This window comes from Hemiscyllium ocellatum, chromosome 3 (assembly GCF_020745735.1).
Source record: "Hemiscyllium ocellatum isolate sHemOce1 chromosome 3, sHemOce1.pat.X.cur, whole genome shotgun sequence".
In the NCBI taxonomy this organism is placed as follows: Eukaryota; Metazoa; Chordata; class Chondrichthyes; order Orectolobiformes; family Hemiscylliidae; genus Hemiscyllium; species Hemiscyllium ocellatum.
In genome coordinates, this window is record NC_083403.1 from 58,178,994 (window position 1) to 58,202,513 (window position 23,520).

Consider the following 23,520-nt stretch of genomic DNA (forward strand, 5'->3'; position numbering starts at 1 on the left):
GAATGCTCAGGACAGCTCTGAACCACTATTTCAGGACTGATGGAAAAGCCTTAGAAAGGAAATGGAAGAAATTCACTGGTATATTACCAAAGTTGAGGAGCTTCATTTATGAAGAGAGATTGGAAAGCTGTCCATGGAGGTGGTGGAACAGAGATTTTTAAAATACCCAGATTTTTGGATGTTTGTCCCTAAATTCAACCAGCATCTACATGACATAACTCAGGACTGTGATGGAATGCTCCCTACTTGCCCGAATGAGTGCAGCACCAACAACACACAAGAAGCTAGACACCATCCAAGACATAGCAGCCTTCTTGATTGGCACTCCATCTACCACTCTCAACAGTCACTCTCTTCACAACTGGTGCTACAACTGCAATAAGCATCATGAGTAAGATGCACCGCAGCAACTTGTTGAAGTTTCTTTGACAGCACCTCCCAAACCTGTGGGCTGTACTGCCTTTAAAGCAAAGTACTGCGCATACTGGAGATCTGAAATAAAATGTTTCAGAGAAAATTAGCAGGTTTAGCAACATCTGGGGAGAGAAGAACAACTTCTGAGTCCAGAGTGACTCTTCTTCCTAACTTCAGCCTGCGATTGTCAAAAGGAGGCCTGGTGACACAGACAGTCGCCCAAGGGTGGAATCGAATCCAGGTCCGTGGTGCTAAAAGGCAGCAATGCTAATCGCTGTGCCAGCATGTGGCTCCAGCTTCCAAATTCACCATCACCTCGTGGGAAAGTTCAGCCTTATAATCTAAATTAGGAACTGAGCTGAAAATAAGACATCTCAGAAAGGGGCGAGATGTATATTAAAGGGGTTTCATGCTTTTTAATCACTAGATTATTTTGAGCTTTTTGAATAACCATTTCAAAAATATTAGCCTTTTCACAATACTTGGCAAAGATGCAAGTTATCCCAGTGAGAAGAACTCCCAAGAGCAGAGTAATTGGTATTATTGTGCAATTCCTGACAGGCGTGGTTGAACAGTGAGTGGAACAAACTCAACTCTTTACATAAACCATGTTCCCAATGTGTCTATTGCATTGGCTCCAATGATTGCAACCAATGCCATTATGTAGAGCACCTTAATTGAACATGACCAGAAAAGAGTCTTGTTTGATGGTGTAGTAGGTAATATCCTCAATTAATCAGTGTTGGAAAGAGAGATTAGCCATCTAGGATTCCCTTTCTTGATTACAAACATATGACAGCATAAGAAGTGCATTACTTCGAATGGTTTTGAATTTGACTTCAGTGTTATTTTCCTGTAAATTATTTGGTCTGCAAACTTTAGTTATCTGGAATAACCTAGAGAAAAACTACTTTTAGGGAGAGTATCCAGTAGCACCAAATAGCCATACTTTTGTGCCCCAGCATTTATTATGAGAGGAAGACAAATGGAAACTAATTCTCAAAATGTGTTTAGGCAGTAAAGCTGAGTATACTTGATTTGTAATAGAAAAAAATGAAGAAAATAATATAAGGCAGTTAGCACAATACTTATAATACTCATGAGTCGAGATAAAGACAGTTGTTTCTCTTTCCGAAGGAATCATTCAACAAATAGCATCATGAATCTGAAGTGTAAGGTGTTATGTAAAATTGATCAGAAATGCACTGTTTGCAAAAAGAAGCCCACAAACAATCGATTTGTAATTATAAATGCTTGTTTGTCAATTTGTCTGTTTGTGTTGGGTGGCAGCTTTCTCTCTTTAACAACATTGGAAGCATAGCTGCCAAAATATACCCACTTAGGGGGCTCATACTGTGGAGCAGGCAGACTGCCCATAATTTCATTGTTGGGACTGATTTCAATCGAGTGATTTCAGTAATATGCAATGGCAGCCTGAAGTTTCTGAGCAGGGGAGCCACTCTTTCTAACTGTGTCTAGCTTCAGAGGTTCCCAGTAGTTTTGAAGGTTGCCCTGATGGGTAGCAAATCATATTATGCTTTATTCATATATTTCAGCTGCAGCTCTACAACATTGTTATGGAATTTAATAACTCAAATGCAATAATAATGTGTGAGCATTAATGTAGAATCCCAATTGAGTCAACCAGAAGATAACTGGAAGGGAAAATAGTGGCACATTTCTACAGGTTGTTTTTAATAAGCATGTTATTTAGTTTATCAGCCGGCTGATATAATATGTTCTAACCTACTCTTCCAAACAGGTTTGTTAATGTCTCCTTTTCTACAGAAGCATTGATTCCCTGCAGATATATCTGTATTAAACCTGTGGAAACTTGCACCTTCAAAATTAGATTAGGTAGCAGAAACACTACTTCTGAAATGGAAGAAAATTGAGTGTGTTATTGAATTCATGCCACATTGTCTCAAAATGAGATATAGTATCATATAGTGGCACTGTTTCCTTATAATAGGCAAAACCAGACGTAGCTCATGATTGTTGAATTTAATTGGTGAGTAGTCCCACGTGGTGGAACATTGGAATCGGTCTTATTTTAATCATAGAATGTTTTTCCAAAAAAATAAAAACTCTGAGGTTTTGTTTATTTTGCACATTTAGCTTTCAGCTTTAGTAAAAAAGAATATAAGTTTCATTAGTCTTCAGTGAAGTCCTGATAAATCAAATGTATTAGATTTATTTGAAAAGTTGAGCATCATGTTAAATTGTGATTCTTTTTAATATTTGAAGTAGAGCTGGAAAAAGCAAGTATTTTTTTCTCCCTGGCTTTTTTTTTCATATACACATTTGTATGAACACAGAAGATATTAGTTTTAATTATTGCTACACTGACATACACAAGTCACATGCATTGAGTAAATAAAGTTGTTAAATTGATATTGAAGTGCACCTTTGTTCATTTTAATTCTCTTTAGTATTACAATAGCATTTCTCTACTGAAATTGTAGACGTAATGATTCTAGATGTTCCTCATTATTGTTTTGGGGAAAATTATTTTAATCACAATGAGATGTAGTAATGTGTGATTGTAGTACTCTGTAACACAAGTAATGCCATTGTGTTTCAGGTGTGTGTAGACAGTCAATAATGGTTGCCCGCAATTTTGCCTCTTTCCAAACCTTATTTTATTTGATTAAAATAATGCAAGATGTTAGCTGTGTTGTGGGTCCGACAGTTCAAGAGGGATCAAAATTGATATGTATTTTGCCTCCAGGTCTCTGATGGTGTAATGTTTGTTATCTCCTGTAATTTAAGAACTAGACATGGGTATTGAACAAATTAGCTGCATGTTTATAAACAGATCACTGTAATTTTGATTCACAGGTACTTCAGCCTGTGGACTAACATTAAGCTATTTGATCACAAATAGTAGCATGCTTCCATCAGTGTGTCATGCTTCAAGTGGACTGAGTTAAGATGCATTCTGAGACCATTATGCTCTCAGTTCATATGCTATGTTCTAGTGATGATATTCTGAGCATGTCTCCTCAGGTATACTGACTTATTGCTGTGATTCATAACACAGCAAGAATTGTTAACACAGTAAGATTTTTGTTTGCCCAAGACTTCACTGGCATCCTAAAATTCATCCAGAAAAACTTCAGTTTGTCCGAATCTCTGCAACCTGCTGAAATGAAGTAACAGTTCTCAAAGAAACATGGAGCTGTCAATATCAGGTTCTCAACTGAATAAATGTCAAATCCAGCAATTCTTTCATGAGAGTACTACACTTTTACAGAAATATTTCCTGGATATTTCTCCGTAGGGTGGACCAGTATATAGCAAAGTTAAAGAATCACTAAACATCAGGTTATAGTCCAACAGGTTTAATTGGAAGCATTAGCTTTCTGAGTGACGCTCCTTCATCAGGTGGTTGTGGACACCAGCACCTGATGAAGGAGCGTCACTCCAAAAGCTAGTGTGCTTCCAATTAAAACTGTTGGATTATAACCTGGTATTGTGTTATTTTTAACTTTGTACACCCCAGTCCAACACCGGCATCTCCAAATCAGTATATTAGCAAGTTGCAATGGTGAAATTCCAATCACATGTCGTGCCTAATATATTGCTTATGATGAAGATATTGCCTCACTTTGCCATTTGGGATTCTTTTATTTTGAGTATTTCTATCTGGATGTTTTAACTGCAAACTGTGAAGTTTTTTTTGTGAAACGTGTTATATTCTGTTATCTTCTGGTACACCTTCCCCCTGCTATTCACAAGGCCTCACATCAGTGGGGCTAGTGGCAGCTGCTTGAAATTGCTGGTTTTCGGTTTTATGCAAGACAAGGATTGACCTGTTGCTTTCGTCCACTTGCTCGTAACACAGCCTTGCTGTATAACTGGGAGAGTTTTCTCTGAAATATATTTTTACAGTTAGTAGATCATGTACTGCTATATACCATAAGAGCACAATGCAATCAAAGAGTCATCTCAAAGAAAACAGCTTATCAGCAGGTGGGTGCAACAAATGTACGAGTGGTCTCAGAGTACAGATTAAGCATAAAATTGAGATGCAAGGTGCATAAAATAACATCTTAAAATTTGCAATTGGTATTGTCACGAGAATAGCGGGGTATATCCTCAGAGCGGTCTGTAAATTTTAAATTTGAATAAGCTCATTTTCATCTCCCTTTTTGGTTTTGAAGCATTTCAGTTTAGAGATAATTTGTAACGTAGCTTTATGCTTTAAACAGCATAATAGGTTAATGTATTGCACAAGTGTTGAAGTAAAAGTTCTATTGACTATCTGATGCACAGCTTTCAAATATGTGAGGGTAAAAGTTCTGGAAAAAAGTAGGTGAGATTACTGTCTGGTCCTGTTGTCCAGCTTGCTTGAAGGTTCTCCTTTTCACATGAAGGGGTTGAAAACTTGAAGTTAGATTTCAACTGCTGTGATGGCTTCTGTAGTTGAATAGTTAGAGCTGGCTCCCACAGCTGGTCTGAGGGAAAACAGGTCCTTGGGAATCCCCAATCTGATACACGGTGAGCAACAGCTGGGAGATTGGAGCGTGGTCACGTGCTAGTTTAGGACTTTGTTTGCAGGCAGCAATGGGATATTGAAATCAGCCCTTTTCAAAACTGACAAAAGCCCCATCGGTCAGGGCTCCCCAGTGAGTTCCTTCTTGGGCTGATTCAAGCAGCTTCTTCTGCTTCATGCTTCACCCTTTAGGAAAGACAGGAGCACAGCGGTAACCTGACTAGCAAAGCAGGAAATTCTGGAGAAATGGGTTTGAATTCAACCACAGCAGATGGTAAAATTTCAATTCAAATTGAAAACAAAAATCTGGAATTAGCAGAAGCTGGCCTTAGGGCAACTGTGTGACCATTGTAGAATGTATTGATGTCAACAACAGAAGGACGCAAGATCAGTTCATCAAGGGCTAGTTGCTGAAGGATCTGGTTGAGAACTGTGACCTTGATTATAGATGGTCTGCTCAGCTGGCTGTTGAAGTGTTCCACCCAGGTGTCTCTGATTTCTGCCTGATCTTTGCTAAAGGTTAGCTCATTGGCCAAGAGCGCTGGTATAGAGCCCGTCCTGAAGGGTGCATAAACAAACTTAGTAGAACTGAAGAGCCTTTTTAAATTGTGGGAATCTGCATTTTTTTTTACAAGGCAGTATTTAAATATATACTTGAATCAGTATGTTTCTAATCTGAGGATTTTGAAGACATGACCAAGTCTGCTATTGCGTGAATGTAATTTCGCACGAGAAAACCAAATTATCCAATAATCCATACACGCGAACTCCAAATAGACTGTACTCATGAGTGGCTGGTAAACTTAACCCCTTAATTACATTGCAGATTTGTTGTCACCCATTCTATAGTATGAAAATTCCAAAACTTTAAGATATAGGAGTTTTATAAATAATGAGTTACTTGTTGTTCCTCCATCAATATTAAAAATACGACCGTACTTGATGCATTAGATAAATTTGTTTTGTATTGTAGGTGCAAACCTACACAAGTCTACAATAAAAAATGAGTGATGGTGTATTTATCTACTGCCTGAACAAATTTATTTCAGTAGTTTATTTTATGATGTTTATTTTGAAGTAAGACAGCTGTGCCATGCATTCAAGAGCATCTGAATGATATGAGACAAAATCTGACTTGGTATTGCTTGTTTTGAGGACAGAGAGAAAACATGCATGCAAACATTTTAAAAAATCCACCCAGCAATAAGTGATTTTGATTTTGACTTGAATTTTTATGAGGAGATTAACAGTCATTTAAAAATAGTTCCCAAGAGGTTTAAAGATTTACTGTATGATACATGTTTGGTTTTGGTTACATTTTAGTAAATATTTTAATTAATTTGTTTTTTAGGAAAGCTTTACTTTTTTTTTAAATATGCTATCTATAGAAAAGCTCTATGGAATGTGCAGTCTGGTTTGGAAGCATTCAGTTAACTGAAATTTATTCAGCTGGTGCCGCTAGAAACTGTTTTATTTGAATTCGTATTCACTTAGAAGAATTGACTGTTTCAAACAGCATTCAAAATAACGTCATCACTTATTCCTTTGAGTTCAGTTTTACAATCTCTTCTATTCTCGATTCTCCACCCTTGTAAGTTTGACGATTACTTTCTGAGTGTCATCGTTAGACTCATCTCCACTGTCTATTGTTACTGCCTCTTGGCTTCACAGCATGAGGAGCTGCTTCTCTGTGGATCAGGTCTTGATTGCAGCTCATCTGTGATTTGAGGAGGGGAAAAAAGCACTAAGAGAATAATGGAACAATGAATGTTCAAGGGAACAGAAAAAATAGCCAGACAGCCAAACCAATGTATCGGGGAAAGCAGAAAAATAGAAATGAGCAAAATGGCAGAATGAATTATTCCTGAGGGGAAAATAAAGTATGCATTTTTTTTTATCCTGGGCAGCATCATTTTGTGAACATGAAATTAAATTTGTCCAGTAAAAGCATAACACTCTCTTTATAAGGTTCAAAATATTTCTTCAATTTCGTTCATCTCTTCTCCTTTAGGAGTATTCACAACCGCACAAGCCAGCTCCTTCTGCAGCCTCATGTGCCAACAAACAGCCTTCCTGCACCATTAGTTGCCAAAGAGCGCCACCTAGCTATCGCCAGTGTTCTCTGGAGGAATTTTTTCCCTTTCGTGAAGAGCCAGAGACTGTCACAGACTCCTTCTCCACAGATAGCTGACATCGCTGCAGGTCAGTTTGATTTTCATTGCAAATCTCTTTTTCAGTACTTGGCATTTGAAAAATGCCCACCCACCCCCCCCACCCCAAAAACAGTAAGAAAGATTGCTGGTCCTCCCCCGAAACCTGTAGGAGACAACACACCAAATGAGGTATCATGCTGATGTTCCTGGAGGATATCCTCCCAGTTTGGGACTTGGCCATGTTTCATGTGCATTCGTATTACACCTGGAGCTGCAACAGGGAAACAAAAACTTTGCTGTTGCTATGAATAACTGGTTAAATTGACTTGAAATAATGTCAGTTGTGAACTTTCTGCTGTGGAAGCACAAAAATATGCTTAAGTTATCATAAATACAAACATTTATTGTCTGCAGAAACAAATTAAATCTTCTTCCCATAAGATTCAAATATTTTATGATGTAGTTACTCATATTTGAGAATAGTTCTAAAATCAGTATGTTGCTAAATTCAATTGGCAATTATCACTGAAGGTTTAACTCAATCTGAAAGATTAATCAAATTTCTACCTAGTTATCACTCCCAGATATTGATTATTATTCCCTTTTGCATGGATGCTGTGAGAAAATATTGACATTATTAGTCAAGGAATGTGGTTGGCATTCAGTTTGGCCACTTGAGCACGTTCTCTTTCACAAATTTCGGAAGTTAACACACCCGTGGGATGGCTGTGATTCAGTGCAACATCGCTGTTCTGAAACTAGAATCAGTAGACTCATGGGACAATTTGAGAAGGGAATGAAACAAAAGTGCAGGATTGGCCTTAAAGAGTGAGAGAGGTGCTGGGATGCAGCATGGGTGACCAGAGCTCAGCTCAGTGTGAGCTGGGAGGTTGAAGCAGGCTGTTGCCTCCATATTTGCAACAGAGTTGTGTGGCTGTCACATGCCACCAAGGACCGTGATTGGAGGAGTAGTCGGAGCATATAAAGACTTAAATGATATGTCTTTCAGCAATATTTGTTTTCTTAAAAACATTATAAGAATGCTTTTTCCATTAAACATTCCCATATTATGATTTTTTGTCATGTTATAATTAAAACTGAGGGTCAGTCTGTGAATGCTGATTGATTGAAGGCTCCCATTCCAAATCAATGAAGGCCGTGTCTTCAGAATCCTTAAGGGGGAGGGTGTGCAGCCAGGAGTTGTGGTGCACATTGGCACCAACGACATAGGTAGGAAGAGGGGTGGGGAGGTCATTCAGGAGCTCAGGGAGTTAGGGTGGAAGCTAAAAGCTAGGACGGACAGAGTCGTCATCTCTGGGTTGTTACCGGTGCCACGTGACAGTGAGGCAAGGAATAGGGAGAGAGTGTAGTTGAACACGTGGCTGCAAGGGTGGTGTAGGAGGGAGGGCTTCAGGTATTTGCACAATTGGACTGCATTCTGGGGAAGGTGGGACCTGTACAAGCAGGATGGGTTGCACCTGAACCAGAAGGGTACCAATATCCTGGGGGGTAGATTTGCTTGCACTCTTCGGGGGCGGGGGGGGGGGTTAAACGAATTTGGCAGGGGGATGGGATCCGGACTTGTACTCCTGCAAGTAGGTTAACTGTTTTTCAGGATGTCCAAGAATGTAGGGAGGCAGTGGAGAAGGTAGCACTGACAGGGAATACTTGTGGACACAGAGATGGGTTCAAGTGTGTATACTTCAATGCAAGGAGTATCAGAAATAAGGTGGGTGAACTTAAGGGATGGATCGGTATTTGGGACCATGATGTTGTGGTCATCACAGAAAAGTGGATACAAGAGGGACAGGAATGGTTGTTGGAGGTTCCTGGTTACAGATGTTTCAGTAAGATTAGGGAGGGTGGTTAAAAAAAAGGAGGGGGGGTGTGGCGTTACTAATTAGAAATGGTATAACGGCTGCAGAAAGGCAGTTCGAGGAGGATCTGCCTTTGGAGGTAGTATGGGCTGAAGTCAGAAATAGGAAAGGAGCAGTCACCTTGTTGGGTGTTTACTATAGGCCCCCCAATAGCAGCAGAGATGTGGAGAAACAGATTGGGAAACAAATTTTGGAAAGGTGCAGAAGACACAGGGTGGTAGTCATGGCCGATTTCAGCTTCCCAAATACAGATCAAGTAGATTGGACGGGGCGGTGTTTGTGCAGTGTGTCCAGGAAGCTTTTCTAACTCAGTATGTAGATTGTCCGACCAGAGGGGAGGCCATATTGGATTTGGTACTTGGTAACGAACTGGGACAGGTGATGGGCTTGTTAGTGGGTGAACATTTTGGTGATGGTGACCACAATTCTTCGACTTTCACCTTGGTTATGGAGAGAGATAGGCTTGTGCACAGGGTAGGTTTTACAATTGTGGGAAGGGTAAATATGATGCTGCAAGACAGGATCTGAGGAGCATAAGTTGGGAGCATAGGTTGTCAGGGAAGGATGTCGTTGAAATCTGGAACTTTTTGAAGGAACAGATATGACATGTCCTTGATATGTATGTACCTGTCAGGCAGGAAGGAGATGGTCGTGTGAGGGAACCTTGGTTGATGAGGGAGGTTGAATGTCTAGTAAAGAGGTAGAATGAGGCTTACATAAGGTTGAGGAAACAAGGTTCAGACACAGCGTTGGAGGGATACAGGATAGCCAGGAGGGAGCTAAAGAAAGGGATTAGGAAAGCTATGAGAGGGCATGAAAAATCTTTGGCGGGTAGGATCAAGGATAACCCCAAGGCCTTTTATGCATATGTGAGAAACATGAGAATGACGAGAACGAGGGTAGGTCCAATCAAGGACAGTAGTGGGAGACTGTGTATTGAGTCGGAAGAGGTAGGAGAGGTCTTGAATGAGTACTTTTCTTCAGTATTTACAAATGAGAGGGACCATATTGTTGAAGTGGAGAGTATGAAACGGACTGGTAAGCTAGAGGAGATACTTGTTAGGAAGGAAGATGTGTTGGGCATTTTGAAAAACCTGAGGATAGACAAGTCCCCCGGGCCTGGCGGGATATATCCTAGGATTATGTGGGAAGCAAGAGAGGAAATTGCAGAGCCGTTGGCAATGATCTTTTCGTCTTCACTGTCAATGGGGGTGATACCAGGGGACTGGAGAGTGGCGAATGTTGTGCCACTGTTCAAAAAAGGGAATAGGGATAACTCCGGGAATTACAGGCCAGTTAGTATTACTTTGGTGATAGGCAAAGTAATGGAAAGGGTACTGAGGGATAGGATTTATGAGTATCTGGAAAGACACTGCTTGATTAGGGACAGCCAGCACGGATTTGTGAGGGGTAGGTCTTGCCTTACAAGTCTTATTGAATTCTTTGAGGAGGTGACCAATCATGTGGATGAGGGTAGAGCAGTGGATGTAGTGTACTTGGATTTTAATAAGGCATTTGATAAGGTTCCCCATGGTAGGCTTATGCGGAAAGTCAGGAGGCATGGGATAGTGGGAAATTTGGCCAGTTGGATAGAGAACTGGCTAATCGGTCAAAGTCAGAGAGTGGTGGTGGATGGTAAATATTTAGCTACAAGTGGAGTTCCGCAGGGATCAGTTCTGGGTCCTCTGCTGTTTGTAATTTTTATTAATGACTTGGATGAGGGAGTCGAAGGGTGAGTCAGTAAATTTGCAGACGATACGAAGATTGGTGGAGTTGTGGATAGTGAGGAGCGCTGTTGTCGGCTCAAAGGGACTTAGATATGATGCAGAACTGGGCTGAGGAGTGGCAGATGGAGTTCAACCCTGTCAAGTTCATTTTGGAAGAACAAATAAGAATGAGGAATACAGGGTGAATGGTAGGGTTCTTAGTAAGGTGGAGGAGCAGAGGGATCTTGTGGTCTATGTTCATAGCTCTTTGAAAGTTGCCACTCAGGTGGATAGAGCTTGTAAGAAGGCCTATGGTGTATTAGCAGAGGGACTGAATTCAAGAGTCATGAGGTGATGTTGCAGCTGTACAGGACCTTGGTAAGGCCACATTTGGAGTACTGTGTGCAGTTCTGGTCGCCTCACTTTAGGAAAGATGTGGAAGCTTTGGAGAGGGTGCAGAGGAGATTTACCAGGATGTTGCCTGGAATGGAGAATAGGTCGTATGAGATTAGGTTGAGGAGTGCTAGGCCTTTTCTCACTGGAACGGCGAAGGATGAGGGGAGACTTGATAGAGGTTTATAAGATGATCAGGGGAATAGATAGAGTAGACAGTCAGAGACTTTTTCCCCGGGTACAACAGAGTGTTACAAGGGGACATAAATTTAAGGTGAAGGGTGGAAGGTATAGGGGGGATATCAGGGGTAGGTTCTTTACCCAGAGAGTGGTGGGGGCATGGAATGCGCTGCCTGTGGGAGTGGCAGAGTCAGAATCATTGGTGACCTTTAAGCGGCAATTGGATAGGTACATGAATAGGTGCTTAAGCTAGGACAAATGTTGGGCACAACATCGTGGGCCGAAGGGCCTGTTCTATGCTGTATTGTTCTATGTTCTAACATTTGAGAATGACTGCTGTCTCTTGGTCAAATGATAAATGTATTACATGTTGAATTATACCTGCAAGGGATCTGAATCAATTTGGGCTTCATTGGTGTGAAACTGGAAAGCTGTGAATGCAAATGTAAGCTCGAAAGCAGTTGCAGACAGTGGGAGATTCACCTCTCTTTGTGCAGATGCATTCTCCATTGCAGTGTTGGGGTGGACTCATTGAAGAATGCTCAGGGGACAACATTGTTTTGCTTGTCTAGCCCTACACAAATGTTTCTTTAACAAAGATTAAATTGCTGCCTTTTTTTTGGAAAGTTGTACTTGCAACAGTCCTTTGAAGACGATTCCATGGCTTCTCCATGTCAAAGACCAATGGTGCTGTGGAGGTGGAGAGGAATGGAAGGTAGATTTGATACGATGTGCATCTGTTTCTCAGGAAGGTTATCTCAAACCACTCTCAGTCAATCCCACCATACAATATATTGCATTAACCTCAAAACTGGTTAGGCAGCCAATGAGCAGCAACAGTAATACAAATCAGATGCACTTGGCACCAGTTAACGGTATCTGTATATTGTTTCATCATTAAATTTAAAAATGCAAATGATTGTTTTGGTATATCTATATCCGAGAGGAGAACATAACATCACATCAAGAGGTGGTAGTTTGTGGTTTACGAAGATTTTCAATTTTTAACTATGCTGTCCATCACAGAGTGGCAACATGACCTGGAAGATCTGAGTAAGAAGCATATAAGACCTGACCCTTGCACATCAAACTGAAGAAAATAACAGTTGTGAAAGTAAAGCAACTATTAAGTCTCACCATGTGGAAGGATTCTGCACCTCTGTCAGGATTCTACACCTTGTAATTTTACTCCGGGATTACATCTCACTCCAGCCAGTAGGAATTGCATCTTGGTAATATTGTCCAAATCTTGGAGCACTTCAGTAAAGCTCCAGCTATGGCAATGTTTAAACAGAAACAGAGATAAAACAGCAATTTCTGGGTCTGGTCTCACTTTAAGTTTAAACTATTGCTTGCTGTCACATCAAGGGGTTGGGGGAAAGTTCAGATCCTGCCTGCTGGGCTAGGAAGGAGAATCTACCTTGCTGCAGCCAGATGAAGCCTGTTCACTTTAAATATCTGCACCCATTTTTCTTCACTGAAATAATTGGCTTGTGGTCAGAGCGTACAGCTCAACTAAGAAGTGATAAGTAGCATTTGTGCTGCACAAATTCCAGGCCATGATCATCTCGAAGAAGGCAGAATGTGAGGTCATGCATTTTGGCCAAAAGTAATGGGAAGGCACCCTATTATCTCAATGGGGAGAGACTGTGTGGTGCTCCAGTGCAGAAGGGTCTTGGTCTCTTCATTCATGAATCACAGAAAACAAGCATTCAGGTACAGCAGATAATAACGAAAGCAAATGGAATGTTGCCTTTTAAAGCTAAAGGAATAGAATATAAAGGAAAGGAAGTATTGTTGCAACTATGCAAGGTATTGGTGAGATCACACCTGGAGCATTGGGCAGAGTTTTTGGTTCTCTTATTTGAGGATAGATGTTGTGGCATTGGGGACAGTTCAGAGGAGGTTCACTAGATTAATCCCAGAGATGAGTGGTTTGTCGTATGAAGAGAGATTGAACAGTTGAGGCCTATAGTCTCTGGAATGTAGAAGAATGAGGGGAGATCAATTTGAGGTATTCAGGTAATTAAAGGTGGATAAAATAGACATGGAGCGGATGCTCCCTCTGGTGGGGCATTCTGGAACGAGAGGTCATAGTCTTTGGATAAGAGGGAACAAATTTAAAACAGAGCTGAGGAGAAACTACTTCTCCCAAAAGGTTGTGAATCTGTGGAATTTGCTACCCCAAAGTGTGATGGATGCTGGGACAGTGAGTAAATGTAAGGAGGAGTTAGATAGATTTTTAATTGGTAATGGGTTGAATGGTTATGGGGAGAAGGCAGGCAAATGGGTGGGAGGAGCATATCAATCATGATCGAATGGCAGAGCAGACTTGATGGGCTGAATGGACTTACACTGCTGCTATACCTTATGAAGTTATGAGAATGTAACCATCATCCCTTGGCATCCAATAGCATTGCCATCACTGACTCCTCCAATGTCAACATCCTGGGCACTTACAACTGACCAGAAACTGAACCAGACTAGCTACTTGGTTTAATTTGATTTGATTTGATTTATTGTAGTCATGTGTACCTATGTACAGTGGAAAGCTTTGTTTGTGAGCAGTACAGGCAGATCGTCATAAGCAAGGACGTGCAGATTATAGGGCGCTTAAACAGAGTGAGGCATATAGGTTACACTACACAGGGGGTGTGCAAAGCAACATTAACATGAACAAGATCAACATTATTTGAAGTTAGAGATTCATCATTTTTCGGGTTGTTATTATTGCACCACGACACAAGCCCTCTATCTCCTTCCTGTATTCAGACTCATCATTGTTTGATGTGGTCTATGAGTCAGGAAGCTGAGGATCCAGTTGTAGAGCGCAGATGTGGTCTTGGAGTTTGGAGATCGGTCTGGAAGGGATAATGTGTTGAAAGTGTTGCTACAGTCGATGAGCAGGGGTCTGATGTAGGTGTCCTTGTTGTCCAGATGTTCCAGAGATGAGTGAAGGGCTAGGGAAATGGCACCTGCTGCAGATCTGTTACATCTGTAGGCAAATTGCAGGGGATCAAGGCAGGCTGAGAGACCAGAGTTGAAGTGGGCCTTGGCCAGCCTCTCGAAGCACTTCATCATTATGGAGGTCAGGACCATTGGGCAGTTAGTCATGAAGGCACGTTGCATGTACTTTCTTTGGTACTGGGATAATGGTGTTAGACTTGATACAGGTGGGGACTTTGGCCTGTTGGAGGGAGAGGCTAAAATATTTCAGTGAATACCTCCACCAGCTGGTCTGCACAGTGTCTAAGTCCATGGTGAGTGACTCCGTCCAGGTCATTTGCTTTCCTTGGGTTGACTCCCAGGAAGACCGATCTGATGTCTGCAGCAGTGACCAAGGGAACAGGTGCGTCCGGGGCTGTCGTAGCAGGTGATACCGTGCTGCTGGGCATTCTGCCCAAACGGAGCAGAGATAGCATTGAGCGCATCAGGGAGGAATGTGTTTGTCTGCTATCTTGTTCTGCTTCATTTTGTACGCATTTTCAGCTTTTCCACAGGCTTCAGGTATCTGCATGATTGGTTTGGGTGTTTAACTTGGTCCAGTCCTATCTCTTGGTAACTCTGATGGCTCTGTGGAGATCGTATCTGGATTTTCTTTATAGGTCTGGATCGATTAACTTGAATGCTGCACACCTGGCCTTCATTGGCATTGGATTTTCCGGTTCATTCAAGGTTTCTGGCTGGGGAATACACAGATTGACTTCTTTGGCATTCAGTCCTCCACACACTTGCTAATCAACAGTGACGATCGTGGCATTTTTGCTGAGGTTTCCTGCTGAGTATGGTCTAGTCCACAAATACCAAGCAGTCTTGGAGAAGCTGTACCGCTGCCTCGGACCAGCATAGTATTATTTTCTGTGAAGGATCCTCCCGTTTCAGCTTCTGTTTGTAAGGAGGAACACAGTGCTGTGATCAGATTTTCCAAAGTGTGGGCAGGAGATGGAGTGGTAAGCATCTTTGGTTGTGTAGTGGTGGCCGAGGATGTTCGGCTCTCTTGAGGGGCAGGAGATGTGTTGCTGGTACTTTGCCAGCACCCTCTTGATGTTGGTCTGGTTGAGGTCGGTAGCCACGATGAATATGGCCTCAGGGCATTTCATCTCCAGAGTGTTTGTGGTGGTGTAAACTTCATCCAGGCATTCTTCACGTCTCCTGGGGTGGTATGTAGACTGCTGTCAGGATGGCGGAGATGAACTTGTTCGGAGGTAGTAGGGACAGCATTTCACTGTAAAATATTCGAGATGTGGGGAGTAGTGGCATGCCAGGGCTGTCACGTCTTAGCACCAGGAGGTGTCGATCAAGAAACAAACCCCTCAGCCCTTTGCCTTACCCAAAGATGCTGTGTGGTGCATGCAGTGTGTGGAGAATCCCTCAGCTGGTGAGGCACAGTCAGGTATGGCAGGAGTGAGCCATATTTCCATGAAACGGAGCACATAGCTATGAGACATGTTGGCGACGAGAGCAGGTCAGCGGTTTAGAGTCCTGTGGCAGATAACTCACTACCTGACTGCCAATGCATTTCCACCATCTGCAAAGCCCAAGTCAGGAGTGTGATGGAGTACTCCGCCATGCCTGGATGACTGCAGCTGTAATAGCACTCAAGAAATTTGGCACCATCCAGGATTTAGCACGCTTGACTGGCACCACATCTACAAACACTCATTCCTCCTCCCTCTGATACTCAGTAGCAGCCAGACTAGAAGGCACACTATAGAAATTCACTAAAGATCCTTAGACAGCACTTTCCAAATCCACCAACCACTTCTATCTAGAAGTTCAAGGGCAGGTGGTAAATGAGAAGGCCTCCAAGTCCCACTTGCAAGCCAGCTACCATTCTGTCTCGGAAATATATTGGTGTTCCTTCAGTGTCTGTCAGCCAAAATCATGGAATTCACCCCCCAATGGAATTGTGGGTCTCCCTACTGCACATAGAACATAGAACAGTACAGCACAGAACAGGCCCTTCAGCCCACGATGTTGTGCCGACCATTGATCCTCATGTATGCACCCTCAAATTTCTGTGACCATATGCATGTCCAGCAGTCTCTTAAATGTCCCCAGTGACCTTGCTTCCACAACTGCTGCTGGCAACGCATTCTATGCTCTCACAACTTGCTGTGCAAAGAACCCGCCTCTGACATCCCCTCTATACTTTCCTCTAACCAGCTTAAAACTATGACCCGTCGTGTTAGTCGTTTCTGCCCTGGGAAATAGTCTCTGGCTATCGACTCTATCTATGCCTCTCATTACCTTGTATACCTCAATTAGGTCCCCTCTCCTCCTCCTTTTCTCCAATGAAAAAAGTCCGAGCTCAGTCAACCTCTCTTCATAAGATAAGCCCTCCAGTCCAGGCAGCATCCTGGTAAACCTCCTCTGAACCCTCTCCAAAGCATCCACATCTTTCCTATAATAGGGCGACCAGAACTGGACGCAGTATTCCAAGTGCGGTCTAACCAAAGTTTTGTAGAGCTGCAACAAGATCTCGCGACTCTTAAACTCAATTCCCCTGTTAATGAAAGCCAAAACACCATATGCTTTCTTAACAACCCTGTCCACTTGGGTGGCCATTTTAAGGGATCTATGTACCTGCTCCCCAAGATCCCTCTGTTCCTCCACATGCCAAGAATTCTATCCTTAATCCTGTATTCAGCTTTCAAATTCGACCTTCCAAAATGCATCACCTCGCATTTATCCAGGTTGAACTCCATCTGCCACCTCTCAGCCCATCTCTGCATTCTGTCAATGTCCCGCGGCAACCTACAACAGCCCTCTATACCATCAACGACACCTCCAACCTTTGTGTCGTCTGCTGACCCATCCTTCAATCCCCTCATCCAAGTCATTAATAAAAATTACAGGCAGTAGAGGCCCAAAGACAGAGCCCTGTGGAACACCACTCACCACTGACTTCCAGGCAGAATATTTTCCTACTATTACCACTCGCTGTCTTCTGTTGGCCAGCCAATTCTGTATCTAGAGAACTAAGTTCCCCTGTATCCCATTCCTCCTGACCTTCTGAATGAGCCTACCATGGGGAACCTTATCAAATGCCTTACTGAAGTCCATATACACCAAATTCACAGCTCGACCCTCATCAACGTTTCTAGTCACATCCTCAAAGAACTCGATAAGATTTGTGAGGCATGACCTGCCCCTCACAAAGCCGTGTTGACTGTATTTAATCAAGCCATGCTCTTCCAGATGGTCATAAATCCTATCCCTCAGAATCCTTTCTAACACCTTGCAGACGACAGATGTGAGACTTACTGGTCTGTAATTGCTGGGGATTTCCCAATTTCCTTCCTTGAAGAGAGGAATTACTTTTGCCTGTCTCCAGTCCTCAGGTACGACTCCAGTGGAGAGTGAGGTTGCAAAGATCTTTGCAAGTAGCGAAGCAATTGCATTTCTCGTTTCCCAAAGCAGCCGAGGACAAATCTGGTCCGGGCCTGGTGACTGGTCAATGTTTGACAAAATTTTCAGCACATCAGCTTCCTCTATCTCTATCCATTCCAGCATGCACATCTGCTCTTCAAAGGTTTCATTCACTACAAAGTTCGTTTCTTTCGTAAAGACAGAAGCAAAAAACTCATTTAGGGCTTCCCCTACCTCCTCAGACTCCACACACAAGTTCCCTATGCTATCCCTGATCGGCCCTACTCTTTCTTTAACCATTCTCTTATTCCTCACAAAAATGTAAAATGCCTTTATGTTCTCCCTAATCCGTTCTGCCAAGCCTTTCTCATGCCCCCTCCTGGCTCTCCTCAGACCATTTTTGAGCTCCTTTCTCGCCTGCCTGTAATCCTCTAAAGCCGAGCTTGATCCTAACTTCCTCGACCTTATGTAAGCTACCTTCTTCCTTTTGACGAGAAGCTCCACCACTCTCGTCATCCAAGGTTCCTTTATCTTACCCCTTCTTGTCTGTCTCAGAACAATTACTCCCAGTCCATGCTCCCTAACTCATGTCTAATCGCATCATAGTTTCGCTCCCCAATTAAATATCCTCCCATTTTGCCTAATCCTCTCCTCCATAGCTATGTAGAATGTGAGGCAGTTGTGGTCACTATCACCAAAATGCTCTCCCACCACAAGATCTGATACCTGCCCTGGCTCGTTTCCGAGTACCAAGTCTAGAATGGCCTCTCCCCTCGTTGGCCTGTCAACGTACTGAGTTAGGAAACCCTCCTGAACACACCTTACAAAAACAGCTCCATTCAAATCTTCGGCACGAAGGAGGTTCCAATCAATATTGGGAAAGTTAAAGTCACCCATTACAACAACCCTACTACATCCACACTTTTCCAAAATCTGCCGACCTATGCTTTCTTCCATCTCCCTGCTGCTATTGGGGGGCCTGTAGTAAACCCCTAACGAGGTGACTGCTCCCTTGCTGTTCCTAATTTCCACTCATACTGACTCGGTAGGCAGATCTTCCTCGATGATGGAAGCTTCTGTAGCAGTGATACCCTCTCTGATTAGTAGTGCAATACCCCCTCCTCTTTTTCCCCCCTCCCTATTCTTTTTAAATGCTCTAAACCCTGGAACATCCAGCAACCATTCCTGCCCCTGAGAAACCCATGTCTCTGTTATGGCCTCAACATCATAACACCAGGTACTGATCCATGCTCTAAGTTCATCACTTTTATTTCTGATACTCCTTGTGTTAAAGCAAACACACTTTAACTGATCCCTTGGTTCCTTCCCAGGAAAATCGTTCCCACTAGCTGGCCTACCTCTTGCTATTGCCTCATCTGCATCAACTCTCACCTCCGGTATACAGTTCAGGTTCCCACCCCCCTGCCGTACTAGTTTAAACCCTCTTGAACTACTTGAAATCACTTTTTATATCTTCGATCCTTTTCCTGACTTTATCATTAGTGCCAATATGTAACACGATTTCTGGCTGTTTGCCCTCCCCTTTTAGAACTTTATACACTCGATCGGAGATGTCCCGGACCCTGGCACCAAGGAGGCAACATACCTTCCGGTAATCCCGATCCTGACCACAAAATCTCCTGTCGATTCCCCTAAATATCGAGTGCCCTACCATGAGTACTTTTCTATTCTACCCCCTTCTTTGCCACAGTGTCAGGCTCAGTGCCAGAGAACTGACTGCTATGGCTTTTCTCTGGTAGGTTATCCCTCTCCAGCAGTGTCCAAAACGGTATACTTATTGCTGAGGGGAATGTCCACAGGGAATCTCTGCACTGTCTGACTGTCCCCTTTCCTCCCCCCTAACTGTGACCCATCTATCCTTGTCCTGAGCCTTCAGAGTGACCAACTCCTGCTAACTCTTCTCAATTACTCCCTCAGCCTCCCGAATGATCCGTAGTTCATCCAGCTCCAGCTCCAATTCCCTAACACGGTTTTCAAGGACCTGGTGTTGGGTGCACTTCCCGCAGATGTAGCCAGTGGGACTGCAGCGGTTCAAGGAAGCAACTTGTCACCACCTTCTCAAGGGCAGCTACGGATGGCCAATAAGTGCTGACTCAGCCAGTGACATTCATATCCTATGAACAAATAAAGCAATGGTCAAAGCAATATTATGGGCTGTGAGTAATTTATCTGCCATTGAAGTAATAGCCAATACAGACAGCCTAGAAAGCATTGCAGTCAGAAATTGCCCAGGTTTCACTGTTGTGTGACAAAGGACACTGGATGCACCAGTGATCAAAGACCAGAATAAGTGTTTTGGCATCACAAGAAGCATTATCCAAAGGTGCAACATTCCAAGCAAACAAGAGCATGTACCAAACAGCACAAAGGCAAGATCCATGAAATATTCAGCCAAGCTATGGGGTCAGATGATCAGGATGCAAGAGCATTAACAGACAAAATCAGACAAAAGAGCATTAATAGACAAAATCACTACAGCCGAGAGAACATCAAGAATTGTATTGGCAAAGTGGTACCAACAGAAGCCTTTCCCCACATTCGGAATACATGTCACAGAGACAGGATCAACATCAGCTATATGCAAAACTGGTGCACTTAGAGCACTGAAGTATTTGTACTCACAGACGTGGCCGGTAATGATTGAACCAACCACTAACCTCACTGCATACTGCAGCAGTTTAAGAAGGCTTCTCATTACAGCCTTCCCCAGGGCAACTAGTTAACATGGTTTAGCCAGCAACACCCACACCTGTTAAATGAATCTTGAAAAATGACTCAGAGTCATCCCAAGAGGTACTGCACATATCTGCCTGCTGCAAAAATTCACTGTGGTCACCCCAAATGTTTTGTACTGTGGAGATGATGGTTCCAGAGATCACAGGCCTACTGATATGGAAGAACCTGTCCCTGGCCACTCTCCATGGTCTGTTTGTGACAGTGAAGATGAGAGACCACACTTTAGCCAAGGTCTACTCCCTGAAATCCTGTGCTAATATTAGAAGCTGTTCACTTAACTCTGCAACACAGATCATCAGCCAAAGGCTGATGTTTGAACTGACTGTATCTCGTTGTTTGGAACAAGCAAACTTCATGCTAATGAACAACCCAACCTGAACACTGGCAAGCAGTTTGAGTACAACACCCACTGATGCCATCTGGAAGCCAGCAGAAATTGTCAGCATGTTCAAAACCAAAACCATATCAAGTACAAATCCCAAGGTCCATTAAAGAATCTCTAGATAAAAACATCACTGCAATCAGAAATACCAAGCAACCCTATTGCCCACAGAATGTGCTCTAAGATGCAACACAAACTAAGCACTCTAACCAACACTCTGAAAATGTGCATTTGTCTGCTGCAAAGATCACCATGTCTGAGTGTGAATCAGCCAGCCCAGGAATTGAACCCATGCTGTTGGCACTATTCCACATTACAAACTAGCTCTCCAGCCAACTGAGTTAACCAACCCCATCAGCATTAAATTGTATGCTAGATATCTGAAGTAATTTTCATCTGAACTGATTAATCTCACAATGTGTTTCAGACAGAGGTTTAGAGTCATAGAGATGTACAGTACAAAACAGGCCCATTGGTCCAACTTGTGCATGCCGACCAGGTATCTTAATCTAAACTAATCCCACTTGCCAGTACTTGGCCCAGATCCCTCTAAACCCTTCCTATTCATGTACCCATCCAGATGCCTTTTGGTAAATAATAATATCTGAAACATCCTTTTGCAGGGCTCATCCGCCAATATGGCACATTTTCAGACTTCTCATTCTGTAGACGACTGTACGTTTCTCCTATTGCAACTTTTTTTTATCTTAGATTTGGAGTCAATGACCTTTCAGTGACACAAACATTGATTATTTTCTGCTTTGAGTACGTAAGATATATTCTAAGTTTCTTTTTGGTATGGCATGTCATATTTGTTAATGTTCCAGTATTGCTACTTCATGTGTAACATTTCTCTATTTTGTAAGTTCATTTGGCATTGACACATCTGTGAAGCTGCAGGAACTCTAAGCTCAAGCTTCTCATGGAAGCATGGGAATCTGATTGAAGATATTGTACAATGCATTTCCAGGACTGTAATTCCATAACACAGATGAGTTGAGTCATTTTTGAGAAAATGTGATTTCTCTGCAATACTATGTTAGCAATCACACTATAGGCAGTAAATACTCAACTCTGCAAAAAAGAACAAAAGGGTGACTGAAAATCTGTAAACACTCAGTCAGACGATTGATTTGCTGAAGACTGATTTGCTTTTAAGCACATGATAGCTTTTCCTGACTTAGCAGCGTTTTGGATTTCATGACTGGTGCTTTTCTTTCCCAATTGGTATGTGCTGATTTCCGAACTGCTCAGTCAAGAGGAGCCACTGTTTTATGAATCTAAAGTGGCTTTGTAGTCAAATGACTGGAATTATGATGCAAAGACTTTCAAATATAAAGGTGTAATGGCTGAACTGTAACTGAAGCAAAGTGGCGTGGATGCATCTTTTTATATTGGATTGTTGATGAGACATTTAATAAAATAACACACATTATGTCTCGCAGGTTTTACATTACTGGCAATGGATATGCCAAGTACAGCACCTTCTGACCTCCAGCCACAGCCTCTTATATCCATGGTGCAATTATTTGGCTGGGATGACATGGTACACCCTCAGCTAGTTTGTAGATACCTCACTCATCTAATTCAAAACAGGTAAGACATTTTGACTTTTTTTTCCATCACCTAAGCTTTAGGAATTATCCTGTATCTGGCAAAATTATGGCATCATGGCAATGATAATACCTTACATTCAAAATCAGGGGCCAGACACAATCCACTGCCTGCAACTGCAGGTTGCACTGGCATACCACAGAAGTAAAGTGGTCATGGATTTGCAATGAATGCTTTATCCCAAATTATACTTTTGTTGTTTAGTGTGCAAATTGCATCTCACTCTTCTTCATTATAGATATAATAGTATAAACAGCAACAGCTTGTATTCCATATAGCACCTTTAATGTACTGGTAATAATGTCCCAAGGTGCTTCACAGGTACCTATAAAGCAAAATTTGACACCAAATCATGTATGGTGATATTGCAGCAGATGGCCGATAGCTTGTCACGTAAGTAGGTTTTGAGGACTGTCTTAAAGGAGAGAGAATTGAAGAGTTTTGGAGTGGAAATTGCAAAGGTTAGAACAGAAGCAGCTGTAGACATGCTCACCAATCGTGGTGCAGTTATAATTGAGGATACTAACGATGACAGAATTAGATGAACTCAGACATAACTGAGGATTGCTAGAGGTAAAGAACATTGCTTGATTATAGAGGGGCAAGACCATGGAGGGAGTTATGAACCAGAATGTAACTTAGATGGGAGTATGACCATTTTAGTGATGATAGTTGTTGTTAGAAGAACATTTTGTGTGCAATCATAAATTAAAAGTAAGAGTGTTGATTTTATGAAGAACGCTAATTATTCAATACTTCTTTAGTTAAATAATGGTGGAAATGGAAATCTTATAATCCAGAATTTCAGGACCACAAGAATACATTTCTTTATCAATAACCTATCAATAGTTGCAGTCAGACCTTCTACACCGTACACACAGAATGTGAAGAGATTATCTAGATTTATGTCAAGATTGACTTAAGGTCAGAATTTTGAAGTAATCATTAAACATTCAGGGGAATTAATTATTGAAGAAAGTGAGGACTGTAGATGCTGGAGATCAGAATCAAAGAGTTTGGTGCTGGAAAAGCACAGGTCAGGCAGCATCCGAGGAGCAGGAGAATTGACGTTTCGGGCAGGAGCCCTTCAGTGGGAATGAGACTTGTGGGCAGGGGGGCTGAGAGCTAAATGGGAGGGGTTGGGGCTGGGGGAAGGTAGCTGGGAATACCACAG

The 23,520-nt window shown here is 42.4% G+C and overlaps 1 protein-coding gene across 2 annotated transcripts in view; it reads left to right on the forward strand.

The window, feature by feature from the left end:
• mms22l (MMS22-like, DNA repair protein) overlaps positions 1–23,520 on the forward strand; it is a 166,292-nt gene that overhangs the window by 91,004 nt on the left and 51,768 nt on the right. For both annotated transcript variants that reach the window (XM_060820834.1, XM_060820843.1), the window contains exons 15-16: positions 6,924–7,114; positions 22,178–22,328. In XM_060820834.1, the coding sequence (XP_060676817.1) occupies positions 6,924–7,114; positions 22,178–22,328 (342 nt within the window). The remainder of the gene's footprint in view (positions 1–6,923; positions 7,115–22,177; positions 22,329–23,520) is intronic.